The following is an 18,843-nucleotide window of genomic DNA, read 5'->3' as shown; positions in this document are numbered from 1 at the left end:
TGTCTGCATTTTGCCCTTAGATGTAGGTAAGTATTTGGTTTGATATTGCTGCATACTTATTACCAGTTTTTTAAAGTGGTAATAGGTAGGGAAAAATATTTATACGTTTCTATATATTTTTTAAAAATGTATGGAGGACAGCAGTACTGACTCTGGAGTACTGCAGCACCAAAAGAAAAGAAACATATATGTTAAAATATTAAAGTCCACTGTAGAACCCTATATTTGACAAATATAAAGTACTACAGCATATTTTTAATTTTTGACATTTTAAATCTTCATTAAAATGTCTATGGCATATTGCGTTACTACCTACAAATTACCATGCTACTTTTCTTTTTTTTTTAAATGCTCAGTTCTCCATAAACGGATGTAAAAATATATAGCACATTATATAAATATATTTATCTACCTATTAACACTTTATGAAAGTGGTAACAGATGGGGAACAACAATTGAACCTACTAATTACCCACATCTAAGACCCTATAGCAGAATGCAGCGGAACGCAGAACGCAGACAAATTGTGCAGGAAAAGACCTGGCTGCCTTTTACCTTTGGTAAACAGTGCCATTAGCAATCACATCCTACCTTATGTACATGCACTGTGGTATACAGAGAAATTACTGCAGTATACAGTGGACAATAAAATAAACCTAAGTATTTTAAAAAATTCTAACTTTAAAAAGTACCTACACTATTCACACATACTATTAAAATGACCATTAACACCAAGTAACATATTTTCCTACCACATTACATTGGTTAACACACTTTCATGCTACATCTGTTTCAATTGCCACACTTCACCATATGCTTTGCACTCTACGCCACTTTATGTGACTCCACTAGAAGCCATTCCACTTAATGCTAATGAACTGTACACCACTCCACTCTACCCCATTTCACTCTATGGCACGCCACTCTGCACCACTAAACTGTATGTTATTACACTTTATTCTATTTCATTTTATGCCACTCTAGTGTATGCCAATTCCACTCTAACCTACTCCACTGTAAGTTATTTCACAGTACACAACTCCAGTCTATGACACTACGCTCTACACTATTCCACTCTATACCATTCCACTGTATGATTCTTCAGTTTATGCCACTGCACTGTTTGGTATTCCTCTGTTTGCCACTCCACTGTACACCACTCCAATATACACCACTCCACTCTACGACAATCCAATGCACCCTATTAAACTGTATATCACTCCATCCTATGGCACTAGACTCTACGCCAGTGGTTCTTAACCTTTTGACTTCTGTGGACCCCCACTTAATCAATATTGAAACTCGGGGACCCTCACTGAATACTTATTGGAAACCTGGGACCCCCAGTGTGTTATTACTGGAAGCTGGGAATTCTGGCCTAAGCATTTCTGATGATCTCAATCGCAAACCAATACACAAAAAATACAGCAATGAGCAGTCATCAAACAAATACATGATAAATATTTTATTTCATTCAAAACGTTTTGAAAAAATATAATTATTATTTTAAGGGGAAGAGTGGAGCTTTTCTAAATTTGGCTGAGGTCATTCATCGTCCATACTATATTCTGTTTAATGCACTTGCACTGCTCACATGAATCAATCTGAGGACACTAACTTAATTATTAGCCTCCAATTTCATATTGACAGAACGTTTTAAATATAACATTTTCAATTCTGCTTTTTATTTACTTATACTTTATTAATGTTATCATTAATTAATTTTTTATCATGGATCCCATGAGTAGGCATCACGAACCCCCACGGGTTTCCGGACCACAGGTTAGGAACCTCTACTTTATGTCACTCTACTGTACACCAATCCACTCTAACGTATTACACTCTACACTATTCCACTGTACGACACTCCACGCTATGCCACTCTAATCTACACTATTCCACTATATGTAACTCCATTCTATGCCCAAATAGTGTGGTTGGAGCATAATTTGTTTTTTTTACATCGCAGGTATAGCTGTTGTTATTTTATTGATAATTAAGCGTCCACATATCTAAAGTTTGGATTTTAAAAATAAGTCCAAGAGAAAAACGTTTGTATTGGTTTGGCTGAACTCTATTTCTAGAAATGGAGGTCTCTAGTTGGCAGACGTAGGTACCTTTGTCCAAATAGGGACCCTTGCTTCTAGTCAGGGTAAGGGTATTTGCACTTTAGATAACACCTGCTCACCCCCTTAGTCACTTGGCATGAGCAGACAGGCTTATCCCAGAGGCAATGTTAAAGTATTTGTACCAACACACACAGTAACACAGTGAAAACACCACAAAAGGACACCACACCAGTTTAGAAAAATAAAATATCTTTATCTAAACGAAACAAGACCAAAACAATATAAATCCAACATACACAGTTTAAATATGACTTATACCATAGAAAGCCATGGATGCGTCACTTTTACACAATGTACCTGAGGTTGGTTGCGTCAAAATTCACAAGGCTAAACAGCCGCAGAGTCAGAAACAAAGAGATGCGTCAGCTCCTGAGACCTTGGAGAGGCGATGTGACAGTCCTGCTGCACTCAGAGGAAGAGCTGCGTCAAATCTGGTCTGTATGGGGAGTGGTGAGTCAATTCTTCGTGACAGATCCGGTCTGCAGGTGAGATGTCAGGAGAACTTGCCGCAAAGGTGCGATGCGTGGAAATTCAGGATGAGTCTGTGATTGATGCAGCAGCATGTAGCACTGCGACGGCCCTCCTCAGCTGCGATCCATCGATGTGTCGATTCTTACCAGTGGTGACAGATGTGGCATATGTTTTCACAGCGGAACGGCGATGCATTGAAATTCTTCTCACACCGTAGAGATGCGTCGGAAAAACAGCTGCAAGAAGAGCGATGCATCGATTTTGCAGTTCTTCAAGTTTCTTATTTCTTCCAGCTCCCAAACAGCAACAACAACCTCCAGAGGCACAAATTGGCACAGGTACCTCCTAGAAGGTCAGAACTCCTAGCAGAAGAGTTCAGGGGAGCTGGGGATGACGTCTTAGTGTCCCTGAGACTTCAGAACAGAAGGCCAGCACACACAGGTCCTTGGAGATCTCCTTCAAGCAGGGGACACTGTACACAGCAAAGTCCTTCTCCTTTCCTTGGCAGAAACAGCAACTGCTGACCAACCTCACACAGCACACAGCAAAGGGGCATAACTTCTCCTCAGTCTCTCCTGCTCTTCTCCTTGGCAAACAGTTGTCTTGAATTCCAGGGATGATCTAAAGTTCTAGGGTCAGGGCCCCAATATTTATCCTACACAATCCTTTGTTCTCTAGTGGCAGAGAAGCCCTGTGCTCATTTATAACCAGTTCTGTCCTCCCTGGTGCAGCTTCCTGGCAGGAGGTGGAGACAGCATTGTGGAAGGCAGACCAGACCCATTCAGGTGAAAGGAAATGTCCTCCCCCTACTCTAAATGCAGCCCAGCTCTATTAAGCCCACCGCTGACTCATCCAGACTCTCTGGAGCTACTGCACATCCCCAGCCCCTGTCACTCCGAAGCCAGACAGTCAACACACATCCTAGCAGAGGCACACTGGATGGCTAAGCAAGAAAATACCTACTTTCTAAAAGTGTTATTTTCAAACACAGAATGTGAAAATCACCCTCACTAAAAGATGCATTTTAATATTCTAATTTAAGGCATACTAAACTTTATTTTCCTACCTTGTTCCCAGGGGCAGTTATGCTTAGAAGATGTTATAAGCAAACTCCCCATTCTACCCTATGGGAACAGGTAGCCTTGCAATAGTGAAAAATGAAATTGGCAGTAGTTTACTATCAGGACATCCCATACACACCAGAGCACATGTCCTACCTTTCACATGCACTGCCCCCTGTCCACAGGGGTATCTTGGGCCTACCTTAGGGGTGACTAACATGTAAGAAAAGGGAAGGTTAGGGCCTGGCAATTGGGTGCACTTGCCAGGTTGACATTGCAGTTAACAAACTGCATGCAGGCATTGCAGTGGCAAGCCTGAGACATCTTTTCAAGGCTACTCTTGTGGGTGGCACAATCAGTCATGCAAGTCCACTAGTAGCATTTGATTTACCAGCCCTGGCACACTTAGTGCACTTTACTAAGGACCTACTAGTAAATTAAATATGCCAATCAGGGAGAACAAATCATAATAACAATTTACACAGGAAGCACTTGCACGTTGACACTGATCAGCAGTGGCAAAGTGCCCAAAGCATCTAAGCCAGCAAAAACTGAATCCAGCCCAGCATCAAACATACAGGATGTAGAGGCAAACATTCAGGGGAAACAACACCAAGGATGACAGGTCTAACAGCTATCCATTGTGCCTTTATAAAAAGGCTTACTCTCTACATTGTTGATACCACTACACTCTACCACAATGCACTGTACGCCACTGTACATCACTCCAATCTATGCTATTTCACTGTATGCCACTTCACTGTACATTACTTCACAGTAAGCCACTCTAATCTATGCTACCCCACTGTATGCTATCCCACTCTATGCTAAAATACTCTGTCTCCTTTCTCCTTCACTCTACTCTACCCCACTCCAGTGTATGCTATTCCATTGTATGCCACTTCACTATTGAACACTCCATTCTACGCTATTCCAATGTATGCTGCAGCACTGTATCTCACTCAACTCTATGCCGGTCCACTCTACAGCAGTCTAATGTATGGCACTCCACTCTATGTGACTCCACTGCATTGAAGATCTCTTCTCTAATATACACTATTCCACTGTAGGCCACTCCACTCTATGCCAGTCCACTCTAAGCTAGTCTACTCCAGTCCACTCCAGTGTATGCTATTCCACTATATGTCACTTCAGTAGACACCACTTCACTTTATGCTATCCCACTGCACACCCAAACACTGTACCTTTCTCCTCTCTATGCCAATATACTCTATGCTACTCCACTCTACGTTATTCCACTCTACGCTATTTCATTGTACGCCACTACAATGTACCTCACTCCACTATATGCAACTCTACTCTACACTACTCCACTGTATGTCACTCCAATCCACTCTACCATACTACGCGCTATCCTTTGCCACTGTACAACACTCAATTCTATGTCAATCTACTGTACGCGATTCCCCTGTATGCCACACAACTCTGCTTCACTATAATGTACGTCTGCAACACTCAATGTTAATACACTCTACACCATTCCAATGTATGCTACTTCACTGTATGCCACTACAGTATGCTCCACAACAGTGTACCCCACTCCACACTACGGTATTCCACTCTACGCTACTACACTGTACGCTACTCCACTCTATGCCACTCCAGCCTACACTATTCTACTGAACGCCATTACAAAATACCTCACTTCTCTCTAAGCCACTCTACTCAACACTAGTCCATTGTATACTACTACACTCTATGGCCCACATGCATCATTGAGAATTGCATTCGCAAACGGTGCGAATCGCAATTTTCAGCCGTTTGCGAATGCAATTCTCAAATTTTGGATGCATCATGCTTTTCGCAATTTTAAGAATCGCAACCATGTTGCGATTTCTAAAATTGCGTTTGCATTTAGGAAATCACAATTTGAGATTTCTTAAATGCAATGCATGATAATTTTTAAATTGCGAATTCGCAAATTGGAAGGGGTAAATTAGCATGAAGTTGAACTTCATGCTAATTTACCGAAAACTTTCAAACATGCACAAGTCACATATTTGAAAGTTTTAAATTACACACACACATGTCCTTGGGGCATGTGTGTGTGTAAATTGAATTTAAAGTTAAATTTCAGGGGTGCAGGGAGGGGTTCTTTGGACCCCCCCCTGCACCCTTGAAATTGCATTCACATTTTGCGAATTCGCAAATTGAAAATCGCAAAATGTCAATGCCTTCCCATTCATTCCTATGGGCCTTTTGGCCCATAGGAATCAATAAGAAGCTTTTCCTTAATTGCGATTCGCAAATTGTGAATCGCAATTAAGGAAAAATAAGGAATCGCAAAAAAAGTTGCTATTTTTTCATGCATTGCCGTTTGCGATTTCTAAATTGCGATTCCTTAATTTTCGCAATTTAGGAATCGCAAACGGAAACGTTGATGCATGTACCCATATGCCACTAATCTCTATGATATTCTACTCTACGCCACTTAACTCTATGCCACTCCATTCTACCCCACTATTCCATTGTATGCAACTCCAGTGTAAGCCTCTCCAAACTAGACCACTCTACTCTATGCCACTATGGATCACTGACATAATATCGAGTACATAAATATCCCCATACACAAATATTGATTCAAAAATATTGATATCCAAAATATCGACATCCTATCTTTAAAAGGTAAGACACAAAAATACTGAAAAAATAATATAGATGTTAAAAATATCGATGTGCAAAATATCGTTTTTTATATATAAAAAATAATGTTAAATAAATTAAATAAAATTAACTTTAAAAAAAATATGTAGATGTAATGTACATTCTAGCAAATATAATAAATACATGTAATTAAAAAACTGTAAACATAATTATATAAAATGTAATATACAAATGTAAGTTTACTGTAAAACAATTAATAAACTAATAACTTTAATTTATTTTAAAATATTATAAATATATAAAAATTAACAAATATATATATATATACATACACCTATAACATAAAATCGGATTAAAAAAATATATATTATAAATTAAATTATTATCATATTTAATAATTTTTAAACTTACATTTTGCACTCCATTGACTGCAACAGTAGGAAAAGTGTTGGATAGCGTAGAGGTAAACATTTCTTTTCCCACTCCAGTTAATGCAACAGTAGAGGAAATGTTGGATAGTGGAGAGGAAAGCATTACTATGCCCACTCGAGTGAGTGCAACAGTAGGGAAAATGTTGGATAGCAGGGGGGAAAGATTTACTATTCCTACTCCAGTGAGTACAACAGTAGGGAAAGTCTTGGATAGCGGAAGACAATAAATTACTATTCCCACACCAGTGAGTGCAACAGTAGGGAAAGTGTTGGATAGCCGAGGGGAAAAAATTACAATTCATATTCCAGTGACTGCAACAGTAGGGAAAGTGTTGGATAGTGGAGAGCTAAAAATTACTATTCCCACTCCAACTACTGCAACTGTAGGGAAAGTGTTGGATAGCGGAGGGGCTAAAATTACTATTCCCACTCCAGTGAGTGCAACAGTAGGGAAAGTGTTGGATGGTGGAGGGGTACAAATTACTATTCCCACTCCCATGAGTGCAACAGTAGGGAAAGTGTTGGATAGCAGAGGGGCAAAAATTACTATTCTCACTCCAGTTAGTGCAACAGTAGGGAACGTGTTGGATAAGCAAAGGGGTAGAAATTACTATTCCCACTGCAGTGAGTGCAAGATTAGGGAAAGTATTATAGCGGAGGGGCAAAATGTACCATTCCCACTCCAGTGAGTACAACAGTAGGGAAAGTGTTGGATAGCGGAGAGCTAAAAATGACTATTCCCCAACTACTGCAACAGTAGGGAAAGTGTTGGCTAGCAGAGGTACACAAATTACTATTCCCACTCCAGTGAGTGCAACAGTAGGGAAAGTGTTGTATAGCAGAGGGTTAAAATTAATATTCCCAACAAAGTCAATTCAAAATTAAAAAGAAACAAAATATCAACTACAATACAAAAATTGTTAATAACACAAACATAATAATTATATAAAAATATTAAAAGGGAGAGTGTTGGATAGCAGAGGGGCAAAAATTACTATTCTCACTCCAGTTAGTGCAACAGTAGGGAACGTGTTGTATGGCAAAGGGGTAGAAATTACTATTCCCACTACAGTGAGTGCAAGATTAGGGAAAGTATTATAGCGGAGGGGCAAAATGTACCATTCCCACTCCAGTGAGTACAACAGTAGGGAAAGTGTTGGATACCGTAGGAGAAAAAATTATTATTCCCACCCAGTGAGTGCAACAGTAGGGAAAGTGTTGGATAGCGGAGAGCTAAAAATTACTATTACCCAACTACTGCAACAGTAGGGAAAGTGTTGGCTAGCAGAGGTACACAAATTACTATTCCCACTCCAGTGAGTGCAACAGTAGGGAAAGTGTTGTATAGCAGAGGGTTAAAATTAATATTCCCAACAAAGTCAATTCAAAATTAAAAAGAAACAAAATATCAACTACAATACAAAAATTGTTAATAACATAAACATAATAATTATATAAAAATATTTAAAATTACAAAAGATATAAGCATATTATAATGTTAAAAGAATCTAAAATGACATATACAATCATTATTTTATAAACATTTAAAAAAAATTACAAACAAATAACTACATTTAATATACACTAATTAAAATCAAAAACATTAATTATTAAACAAAATAAATATTTCTTACTTCCTACCCTATAACACCACACATTTTACAACACACATCTATATTTCTATAAAACTGTACCTCCATAATTAATATAATGAATCAAATAAACACATATTAATGAAAAATTAAATTGAAACATATAAAAATTAATTTACTCACCAAACATTACCCCTATAAAACCAAAATCTACACACAAAATAAAAGTTAAAAATTACCATAAAAATGTATCAATTAATAAATGAATAATGAACAAATAATTTTTAATTAATAAAACTTAAAATACTTTCCACTCTCTACCCCAACAAACACCACAACACACACATAAACATAATTTCACAATTTTGATAGCTAATTTTACATTATTAAATTATTACCAATTAACAACAAATTATTAAGTATTTGAAAATAATTTACTTCCCACCCTTTACAACTATAAACCACACAACTCACATTTCAAATTAATTACACAATTTCCAGTATACATTTTAAAATATTTAATTACCATTAATCAACAATGAATTATTAATTATTGTTAAACAGATTACTTCATACCCTATTCTCCTATAAACCCACAACCCACTCCTACAAAACTGACACAATTAACATAATTACCAATTAATTAATGATAATTAACAACCAATTACTAATTAATTAATAATAAATGAATTCCCACAGTTAACACTACAAAATCTAAATTAAATAAATACTAATATATAAAAAAATATTAATTAATGTACTATAATTAAATTACTTCCAACCCTATTACCCTATAAACCCACAACCTGCTCCTAAAAATAACACAATTATCATAATTATTAATTTATTAATTACTAAAAATTAACAACCACTTCATAATTAGTTAATACAAAATTAATGACCACAATTAACACCATAAAATCTAACTTAAATGAAATACTAATAAATAAAAAAATATTTAATTTCGTATAAATAAATTACTTCCCACCCTATTTCCCTATAAACCCACAACCGGCTACAGAACTAAAAAACACAAAATGTAATTAACATTAAATTAATCACTTTTTAAAAATGTGACACATATTTAAAAACAAAAGCAATATTTATTTATAAAAATTAGATCACTTACTTTTAAAATACATACTAAAATACATAACACTAATATAACAAATTATATTTTGAACAACAAAATTTTTACAAACGATATTACTGACTTCGATATTCAAAAAAACAATATTCCTTACCTTAAAGTCGATATTCTAGACCAAGATATTCTTGCTGTCAATATTCCTGTATCACGATATTTGCAACTCGATATTTTGGTATATCAATATTAAAAACTTGATATTTTGTCTGTGCACCGCCACTACACTGTATGCTACTCCACTTGACGTTATTTCACTATGTGCCAATCTACTTTAATATACTCCACTATATGCCACTGCACTGTACAGCACTACACAATACACCAATCTACCCTACACTATTCCACTATATGCAACTCCACTGTGTGGCCCTCCACTCTATGCTATACCACTCTTTGCCAAAGCATTGTACTGCACGCCACTGTACGCCACTCTAATATACGGTTATCCACTGTAGACCACTCCACTGTATGCCACTGCACTCTACGTTACTTTATTCTACCCCTCTTCACTTTGTGACACTCCACTCTATCCCAGTCCACTCTATGCCACTCCAGTCTATGCCAATGCACTCTATGCTAGTACCCTCTGCTGCTCTACTCTATGCTATTACATTCTACGCAACTCATTCTCGCATCTATAGTACTCACTATTTCACTGTATGCCACTACATTCTACACCTCTCTACTCTACACCACACCACTACATGCTATTCCACTCTACACCATTACACTCTATAACACTCCACTGTACAAGACTCCACTATAGGATATTCCACTCTACACCGCTACACTCTACAACATTACACTCTATGCTATTGTACTGTATGCCATTACACTGTATCTCACGTCACTGTACACCACTCCACTCTACACCACTGCAATTCCACTGTACCCTATTATAATGTGGCACACTATGGTATATGCCCCTCCACTCTTCCCCCACTTGACTGTACACTATTCTAATGTACACCGTTCCACTCAACAACACTCCACTCTACTCTATTCCACTGTACACCACCACAATATACGCCACTCCACTGTATTGCACTGCACTGTACAACACTCCACTCTATGCCACTTCACTCTGTGCTATTCCACTGTACACAATTCCACTGTACCACATTCAACTGTACACAAATAAAAAGAAATCAAATTTAATGAATAAACCAAAGGTTAAACCTTTGTTGTAGTTAGTAAAACATGTTTTATTCTTTCCTTGCAAACCAATCTTAAAATACACAAACATTGGAAATTAAAATGTGTGGACCACTTTTAAAGTTATATTACTTTACTTACTCTTAAGCTACAAACACAGTGTAAAATACATAAAAATGTACATTTCTAAACTTATACTTATACCTTTAATTTATAATTTACGGAATGCCATCAAATTATTATAACTTGCACACCCTCATACACAGTGTATTCAACTCAGTAGCCACACTACATTAACTATATCTCACCACTGTACAATGCAGTGTTCTCACACAAGATGTGATTTGCGATGTCATAATTTTTATTGTAAATAATATTTCACATGGTATGACTGATACAATATAAAATGGTATAAGCAGGGTATGGAGAAGGTGCGAGTTATAGATAATATGTCCTCCTGTGTGCAAAGAAAATGTGAGGAAAATTGTTTCCATCCTCGTCGAACCAGAACACATGCAACAAGGACTGTTTTTGCCCTGATTGGGGCTCATCAGTTGGGTACAGTTTGGTTCCAGTGACACAGTGAGCACGGGACCCATGTCTGAATATTTATTCGGGTGAGAGAGGACCTGATTTGGCAGTTCAGTTGGACTGTTCCCATTGGAGCAGGGTCAAGGCTGGTTTGCATATGGCTGGGAAAATAGTTTAAAAACAAGTTTTAACATGTGTCTCATGTTATTGAATTAAGGACATTAACTGATAGTTTTCCTTTTACTTGTTATGCCCACATAAATATTATTCTGAATAGCCCACTGCAATATTTGGCAACAATAAATGATAATTCCAACAAGCTAATTTTTGTAAATTAAACTTCAAGAATGACCACAAACACAAGACCAGATTTAGTATGTAAAACAAACAAAGTAATGAATTATTGGGTTATGGGGGTCCGCAAGTATACTGGAAATGTCCGAAAACATCGGGTGTGGCAATGACCAGCACTTATGCACATGACAACATTTTTGAAATTTTTTTTGAGCGGTAGCCGAGACTTTGACCATAACGATGCACTTCCTGGCTACTGTGCATGTATCTAGGAAATGCTCGTCCTGCCAATTTTATTTTAGCCTTCCAGTAATGTGTTTTGTTTTTCTCTTTTTATATCACAATGATAACAGAAGCGTGCGTTTTCTTTGACTTTAGAGGAAGAGTCGTGTTTATAAGAATGACAAGCCGGTAACCCCTGAACAATAGCTGGCGCGAACACTGACAAAAAAGCAGAGGAAGTTCTCGAAGGAACACCCTCAGAGGTAAACACCGGAGACACCGTGGCTACTTACGCTTTTTCCAGACATGCATCCCTCGACATGTTCTGTGCCAGCAGGTTTGTCGCCAGATTGAAAATCTCATCTGCCCATTCCTGAGGAGACAGAAAGGAAAGGCGCTACTTAGATGAAGGCAAACGATTTCACAAGCATTATTTAATGAATACATTGTTTAATCGCATAATTTCTTCAATTCTAGATGAGTGTGTTCATTTAACCTCAGACATGTGATATAAACCTGCACTGTAGAGTTTTATCCACTAGGATTCCTACGAAGCAGAACGGCTGTTTCCACTTTTAGTGCATCAGGGTTAGTGGACACAATGAACCAGAGCTAACTTTATTTGAGGCACATAAGCAAACTGGCTGAACATGTTTGGAAATGTATTGATACTTCTCAAACACTTTGGCAAATGAAGATTTGAAGAGTGTAGATTTGTAAACTCGGTACTTAAAAGTGCTTTGTCTACTGATTGCTGAGGCCCCTTGTTCGACAATCATACACATAACAGGCCTCATTTATGAGGCTGTGCGTCACTTTTACGCCGCCGTTGCGTCACTTTTTGTGACGCACCAGTGGCGTAAAAAATGCGCCTTGTTGCGCCATATTTACAAAGTGACGCATCTACCTAGATGGGTCACTTTGTAAACCCCTGTGCCAAATTATACCTGCGCCAGGTATAATGTATGCAAGGGGGGCGTTTTTACGCAAGAAAGGGTCATGGAAGTGACGCAGTGAAATCTATAAGATTTCACGGCGCCATTTCTTGGCCGCTAATGCGTCAAAATCTTACGCCTGCTTCATGGCAGGCGTAAGACTGACGCAGGCACTAACAATATGGGACTTGCCCATGTGAAAGTACACATTGCTGGGTTGTGTCACTTTTGTGACACACTCTAGCAATGCGTCACTTTTGCGCCTACAGATACGTCAGAAATACTGACGTATCTGTAACTCCTTGCGACATGATGCATCATATTATAAATATGACGCATCAAACATGACGCAAGGAGTGCGCAATGAAAAGTGACGCATCAGTGTTTTCACGCAGCGATGCGTCACTTTTCATAATTGAGGCCCAACATGTTTATTTGTCATGCGCTTGTTTACCCATAGGTATCTTGGCGTTGAATAACAGCTTTTTATTGTTACCCAATGGCACTCGTTTTTGTCGACCTCAGACGGATGAAAGGCTCAGTGGACCTGCTGGGATTTGGACCTGTGAATAGAGGTCGGACACCGGCGCATTGCAGAGGACGCATTAGCTCACTGAGCCACCACACACAGCGTATATATTTTTGGGTGGAAAGCTGGGCAGAGTATCACTGCGACTGCTCTCTAATGAACTCCAGAACTTGAAACAATTAAAGTCACAGGGCTACGCTAAAAACTTGGATGGAAAAAGCGTGAGGCAGGAAAAGTCCCTCTCTTGGTGCCAGAGCTCAAAGTTATGGCACGGCTTCAATTAAGGTCCCATTCTAGTAGCTAAAGCGAGAAATTCGCAATCTTTTTTAGATGTCACGTTCAGAGAGTATTTGTTCTCTGGCGAGAGCTCATGTCATCAAACATCACAACCCACATATCACACAGCACGCAAAGGAGACTTTGGGTATCCCCTTCAAGTCACGGGCTACTGAGATTCAACTGGCTTTAGGCAGTGACTGATAGGGTCGTCCATCAGTTTTGTATCACCGCACAACATTTCGTAGCTGTGAACTTGTTAAAAAAGTAGTCCAAACAGGTTGGCATTGATGCCTAGCTTGTTACATTTTAAGATTTGGTTTTCCTCTCTCTAACCTCAGCCTCCATTACCCAGCACCCCCTCCGTTCATCCTGTTCTTCGTCATCCACCCCCATCTTGCTTAGCAGTGCAAATTGTAAATTTACATTTAGGTGTTCTGCACATTTCTTTTAGTTTACTGTTCTCAGGTTGCTATTAGTCATGTTGGAACTGTAAAGTAAAAGAAAAAACTAAATGGCGACACATATGCGCATGCCTTTCACATTCAGTTCTGTTAACAGAATTGGAAAAAAAGTGAACAGGATTGATGGGTGTGCACTATGCCTATCATGGACCAATTTTCATTTTTCATTTCTTCTCTCGCCTAGGCATGCCTCAGGCTGGCAGTTTTCCAGGCAGAGGCATGGAGGGTGTTCTCCCCTCTGTTTTTAAAGACTCTTTGTTAATGGCTTGGGAGTGTCTTCCTATTTATGATACTGGACTTTTCTTTACTGCAAAGGGGCAAATATGTATTTTTAATGATCATAATGTATGTCGATTCTGTTGATGTTTTTATACTTAACATGATATTATTTTAATATGTCAAGGGGACAAAAGATCTATAAGGGCAGCCAGCAACTAAGAAGGCAAAGGAAAGTGACATACATTTTGTAAAAGGACACTCTGACTGTAGTGATCTTCATTTGTTTGAATCTAGACTAGCTATACAAAGGTTTTCATCCAATTGGAGTATTTTTAATTCTCACACTCAGAATTCTAAAGGTTTCTGTCAGATCAATAGAACCCCACAGATATAAGTCCTGCTCCAACCTTTGAAATTAATTAGACCATGTACAAATCACTGGGTTTACAAGGATTTGCCAAATAAGATTTTTACATCCGGCCTAGAGACGCGAATATCATAAATAAAACCTCTGCAAATAAAGTATCTAACATTGATTACATGTGATGGTGTTGACAAAGATTTAGGTCTTTCTAAGTTATTTTACATGCTATGGTTCTCATTTATTGAGTGGACCATTAGTCTTGTTTGGTCAATCAGCAGTTTTAATTTGAAATGAGATTCTAAGTGGAGCGGTTGCACGGCACCCACCATTCTCTTGTGTGGACATGTCACAGTGTTTACTGGGGACAAACCCTTCAGCTCATACCTGTATGGGTTCACATTTCAAAGGAGTCTACAAGGGATCAACTTTTGATCCCAGGGAATACCAGGAACTTTTCTTTCCAGTGCCCCCTGTATATGTAAAATATGTATGGTATTATTGCCTAGGAATGCCAAGCCATTCATAACAGGGCCCTACATATCAGGTGTAATCATTTTTATAGTAATATTGTTTTATTGTTGCCAAGATGATTTAACCCCATCCATGCTGCCGTCGGTCATTGGCCGACGGCAGCACTACCTCCCTGGTGCTGCCGTCGGCCAATGGCCGACGCGAACCCCCGGGTTTTTCGGAAGTGCCGCACTTCTGCAAAATCGGCAGCGCAGCCAACGGGTTAAAATAGGAAAAAAGATCACAATAAAGCCAACAGACTCTTATTGACCTCAAGTGGTTTTATTAAAAATCCAGGAAGTTAAGCATAAGGGGTGCATTACTCAAAATTCACTTAATTTCATAAGCATTTTCAGGCAACTCGTATGTAATGTACATCTTACATCACCTTACATCTCACACCCGTCCATTTTCAGCCTAATCATGAAAATGATTCTTGATGTCCAATGTTAAAGTCCTGCATAATTAGATGGCTGCTCTTTTTATAGAGCACTTCAAGCCTTTGTAAACTTTTATCGTTGTGACTGGGGTAGGGAGCAAGGACGTTTCATAGGTGCAGTGGGCAAAGCGATTCAGTAGAGATGAATGAATGGACATCATTCAGAGGTTGCCAGGGTACACAGCCACGACCTCTGGCTTTTCCTCCGATAACACCAAGCACTACTTTTGCAACCCTTGGCCTCAGAGGTTGCAAAAGCAGTCCCAAAACACAGGGGTGAAGGCACACTCCTTGTTTACAGTTAATTTTTCATTATACAGTCAGTGAATAAAATTAAATTATTCACTTTTAGTGTAATTAAAAATAGAGCACCATTTGCTGGAACAGGGCCTTCTGTGCCAGTTGATGTAAATAAAAACTGATTTTAAAAGAATTATGTGTGCATGTTTGCAGGTGAGAGTGTATTTATATAAGAGAGTGTGAATATGCAGGCATGTGATGTCTTTGCCTGTGAGTGAGAGTCAATGACAGGTACTGAGCGAGAATGTGTGACAAAGAATCAATATGAAAAGGTGTTTGAGAATGTGAGTGAGTGAAAGTGAGTGAGTCGGTGAGAATGTGGTGTCGTGCTTGTAAGTGTGTCATTGGCCTTGGCTTACTGAAGGTAATTTTTATCTTACAGAAACAGGTATGGCAAAAAATTGGCCATGGTATACTTGAATCCATTAACATGATAGTCACCTGTGTCAAAATACTGGCACTGGCATTATAATTTGCATAATGGCACCCAAGGTAAAGTACTGGTCCTGGCATACTAGAGGTATTATTAGATAGGAGGCACCCGTGGAAAAATGTTGGCATACTTGAGGAAATTCATGTCATGAGGGCTCCCGTGACAAAATGCTGGTGCTATCACCTTGGAGGTAATTCCTGGCATAAAGGAAGACAACCTGACATATAGGAGTGTGGCAACCATGACAACATTCTGAATATGGCATGTGATTTGGTGAAAGAAGGGTCTCCTATGGCACATGGACAGAATAAATGGCAAATGTCTACACAGTCATATTGGGGGCACCCATGAAATATGGGGAACCCATGACAAAATATGAGCCCTAGAACAATGCAGGTACATTTCGACAGATGGGACACCCATAGCACATTTTGAAAAAATAGGGTCTACTCCTAGAGGGCATCATGGTAGACCATGAACGAGGTTGAATAGTTAGTAACTGTTCTTTCAATGCCTATGTCATTTTAGCGAATGTATGCTAAAATATGCTTTAAAATGCACTGTTAGATCCATTTCTTTTCAAAATGTTCTAGGGAAGTGAAACCCCCTATAACAGTTTCAACGTACTTACTATGCCCAATCACTACAATTAATGCCCCAGAACTTAAAACTTTCAAGTCAGGACAATAATATAGGTGTTATCTTAAATAGACATTTGTCTATGTTGTGCTGTTACATTATTCATGCAGTTATGATAGACCTTCAGTGATGTCAGCTACTGTGATGTCATCAAGGTTAAGGTCATGTGACATGATTTCCTGAAAAAGAGGGTCAGCGTTTATATGATGTCACTTCCTATGATGTCATTAAGGTCAAAAGATATGTGATGACACTTCCACTACCCCTGGTATTTTGGTCAATCGGCATCCATGGATGGAAATGATAATGATCTTCTCTAAAACAACCATGGTGGTAAACTCAGACTGTGGGTGCCAGCTGAAAACAGTTATCAATACAATCTTCAACTGTGATGTTTTTAAACTTTAGGTGTCTTCTCATTAACAATTACTTTTTGTTCATGCAAACTCCCCCTCCACCCTTAAACAACATAACATGTTGTTGAGGATAATTTGCTGCATTTTACCCCACTTTCTGTACAAAATATGCCTGCTTCAAGCCTAAAAAAATATTACTTTTTGAGTTTAACTCACTTTTCAATTTGTGCATGCAGAGCCTGATTTATGCCATTCAGCACACACTTAAATGCGTAAATTGCACTTCTGTTTTCCCCCTTGAAGTATACATTATTCATCATTCATTATAGCATTTTTGGCGGACATCTGTTTTCTACAATAAGGGGACTGATCACCACTTCCATATGACATAAACCTATTTACTGCCTCTCACTTATTCGTATACCTGCTAGATAGGGGAAAGCATTAAATACAGTTAACTTGCGAAAGGAAGTTCATATTTTCAAGGAAGAGTTATAGTGAGGCTGTAAGGTACTAAGGCAAATTGGGTTATATGAAGCATTGAGAGATTGTCAGACCCTGATGCTCTGTAAAGTATTGTACTTGAATTCCATCTTTCGGATGTATGCATTTCAGTTTTTAATCTTTTTTTAAAAGAAACTCTAACATTCTTCTTGGAAATACTTGCAGAAAGGTGAACTAGACTGCCTCAATGGTAAGTGAAAAAATGACAAACGCTTACAGTATTTCGATTATCTGAGTAAACTGTGAGATAAAATATCTCATTAAATTATCTTTCTTTAGGATGTGTGATGCATTGTTGAGAAATTAAAGTGACAATTTTATTAATAAATGTTTTTCTTCTACCTGTTAACATTGTCAAGGTAGAAATTACCCAGTTCTTTCAATAATACCTTTCAAGCTCCATAATATCTCTCACTTACAGAGCGGTTTACTACCTCATTGAACTGGCAGCACTAGGATATTCAGGAATTCCTTGTAGGTATATCTGCCCTTATGTTTTTCAATTTTTCACATGCGCATGGGACTGCGATCAAACTCTTACCTGCCATCTGACGCTATGGATAATTGATCGGTGTGTTACTAGTATTCTGCATGCTGCCCTTGTTTCACTGTTCATGCATGATTGTTTTTTGGTCCTTTGCTTCCACTACTTCAAGAGAAATGTTCGCAGTGCACATCTCTCTAGGTGCCTGGCCCTAATATACATTTCTTAAAAATAAAAATGATTTCTTCATTTTCCTAATTCTCATTCCCATTCCTTCCTTTTCGCTCCTTGTTTAATTTAGGTGCGTTCCTGACTGAACAATACAGGTTTCATAAGTGAGACGGAGCTCATTTAATATCCAGATCAAGGAGGGGGATTCCTCTTTTCAGAATTAGGGCCCTCACACACCCAGCCAGATAGGTGTCATGCTTCATCATCGGGTCTGCTCCTCGTCCTCGCTGCAATACCCAGCGGTCACCTTCGAAGGGGCTCATTAGCGGAGATTTTTTATTCCTTGCTGTAAAGTGCAGTGCGTGTGAGGGGCCTAGTGGGTATAGATGTGTAAAGAAGTGAGATAAAACAAGAAGTAGAGGTCCAATCAGAATTAATTTAATGAGTGTGACCCGTATCCTGGTTAAAACTAAGTGTGGCGAACCCCTGATGTAATGTTACAGGGTACCGCGCTGCAAGGTCAACATGTTTCTTGCCTAAATGTCATATAGATTTACAGGTA

The 18,843-nt window shown here is 38.5% G+C and overlaps 1 protein-coding gene across 2 annotated transcripts in view; it reads right to left on the bottom strand.

Annotated features, from left to right (window-relative positions):
* Positions 1-18,843, bottom strand: part of PLCB1 (phospholipase C beta 1) — a 2,228,480-nt gene that overhangs the window by 1,256,726 nt on the left and 952,911 nt on the right. For both annotated transcript variants that reach the window (XM_078649524.1, XM_078649525.1), the window contains exon 5: positions 11,952-12,031. In XM_078649524.1, the coding sequence (XP_078505650.1) occupies positions 11,952-12,031 (80 nt within the window). The remainder of the gene's footprint in view (positions 1-11,951; positions 12,032-18,843) is intronic.

The sequence above is a fragment of the Lissotriton helveticus genome, chromosome 6, assembly GCF_964261635.1.
Source record: "Lissotriton helveticus chromosome 6, aLisHel1.1, whole genome shotgun sequence".
In the NCBI taxonomy this organism is placed as follows: domain Eukaryota; kingdom Metazoa; phylum Chordata; class Amphibia; order Caudata; family Salamandridae; genus Lissotriton; species Lissotriton helveticus.
This window is presented reverse-complemented; position numbering and strand designations above follow the sequence as displayed.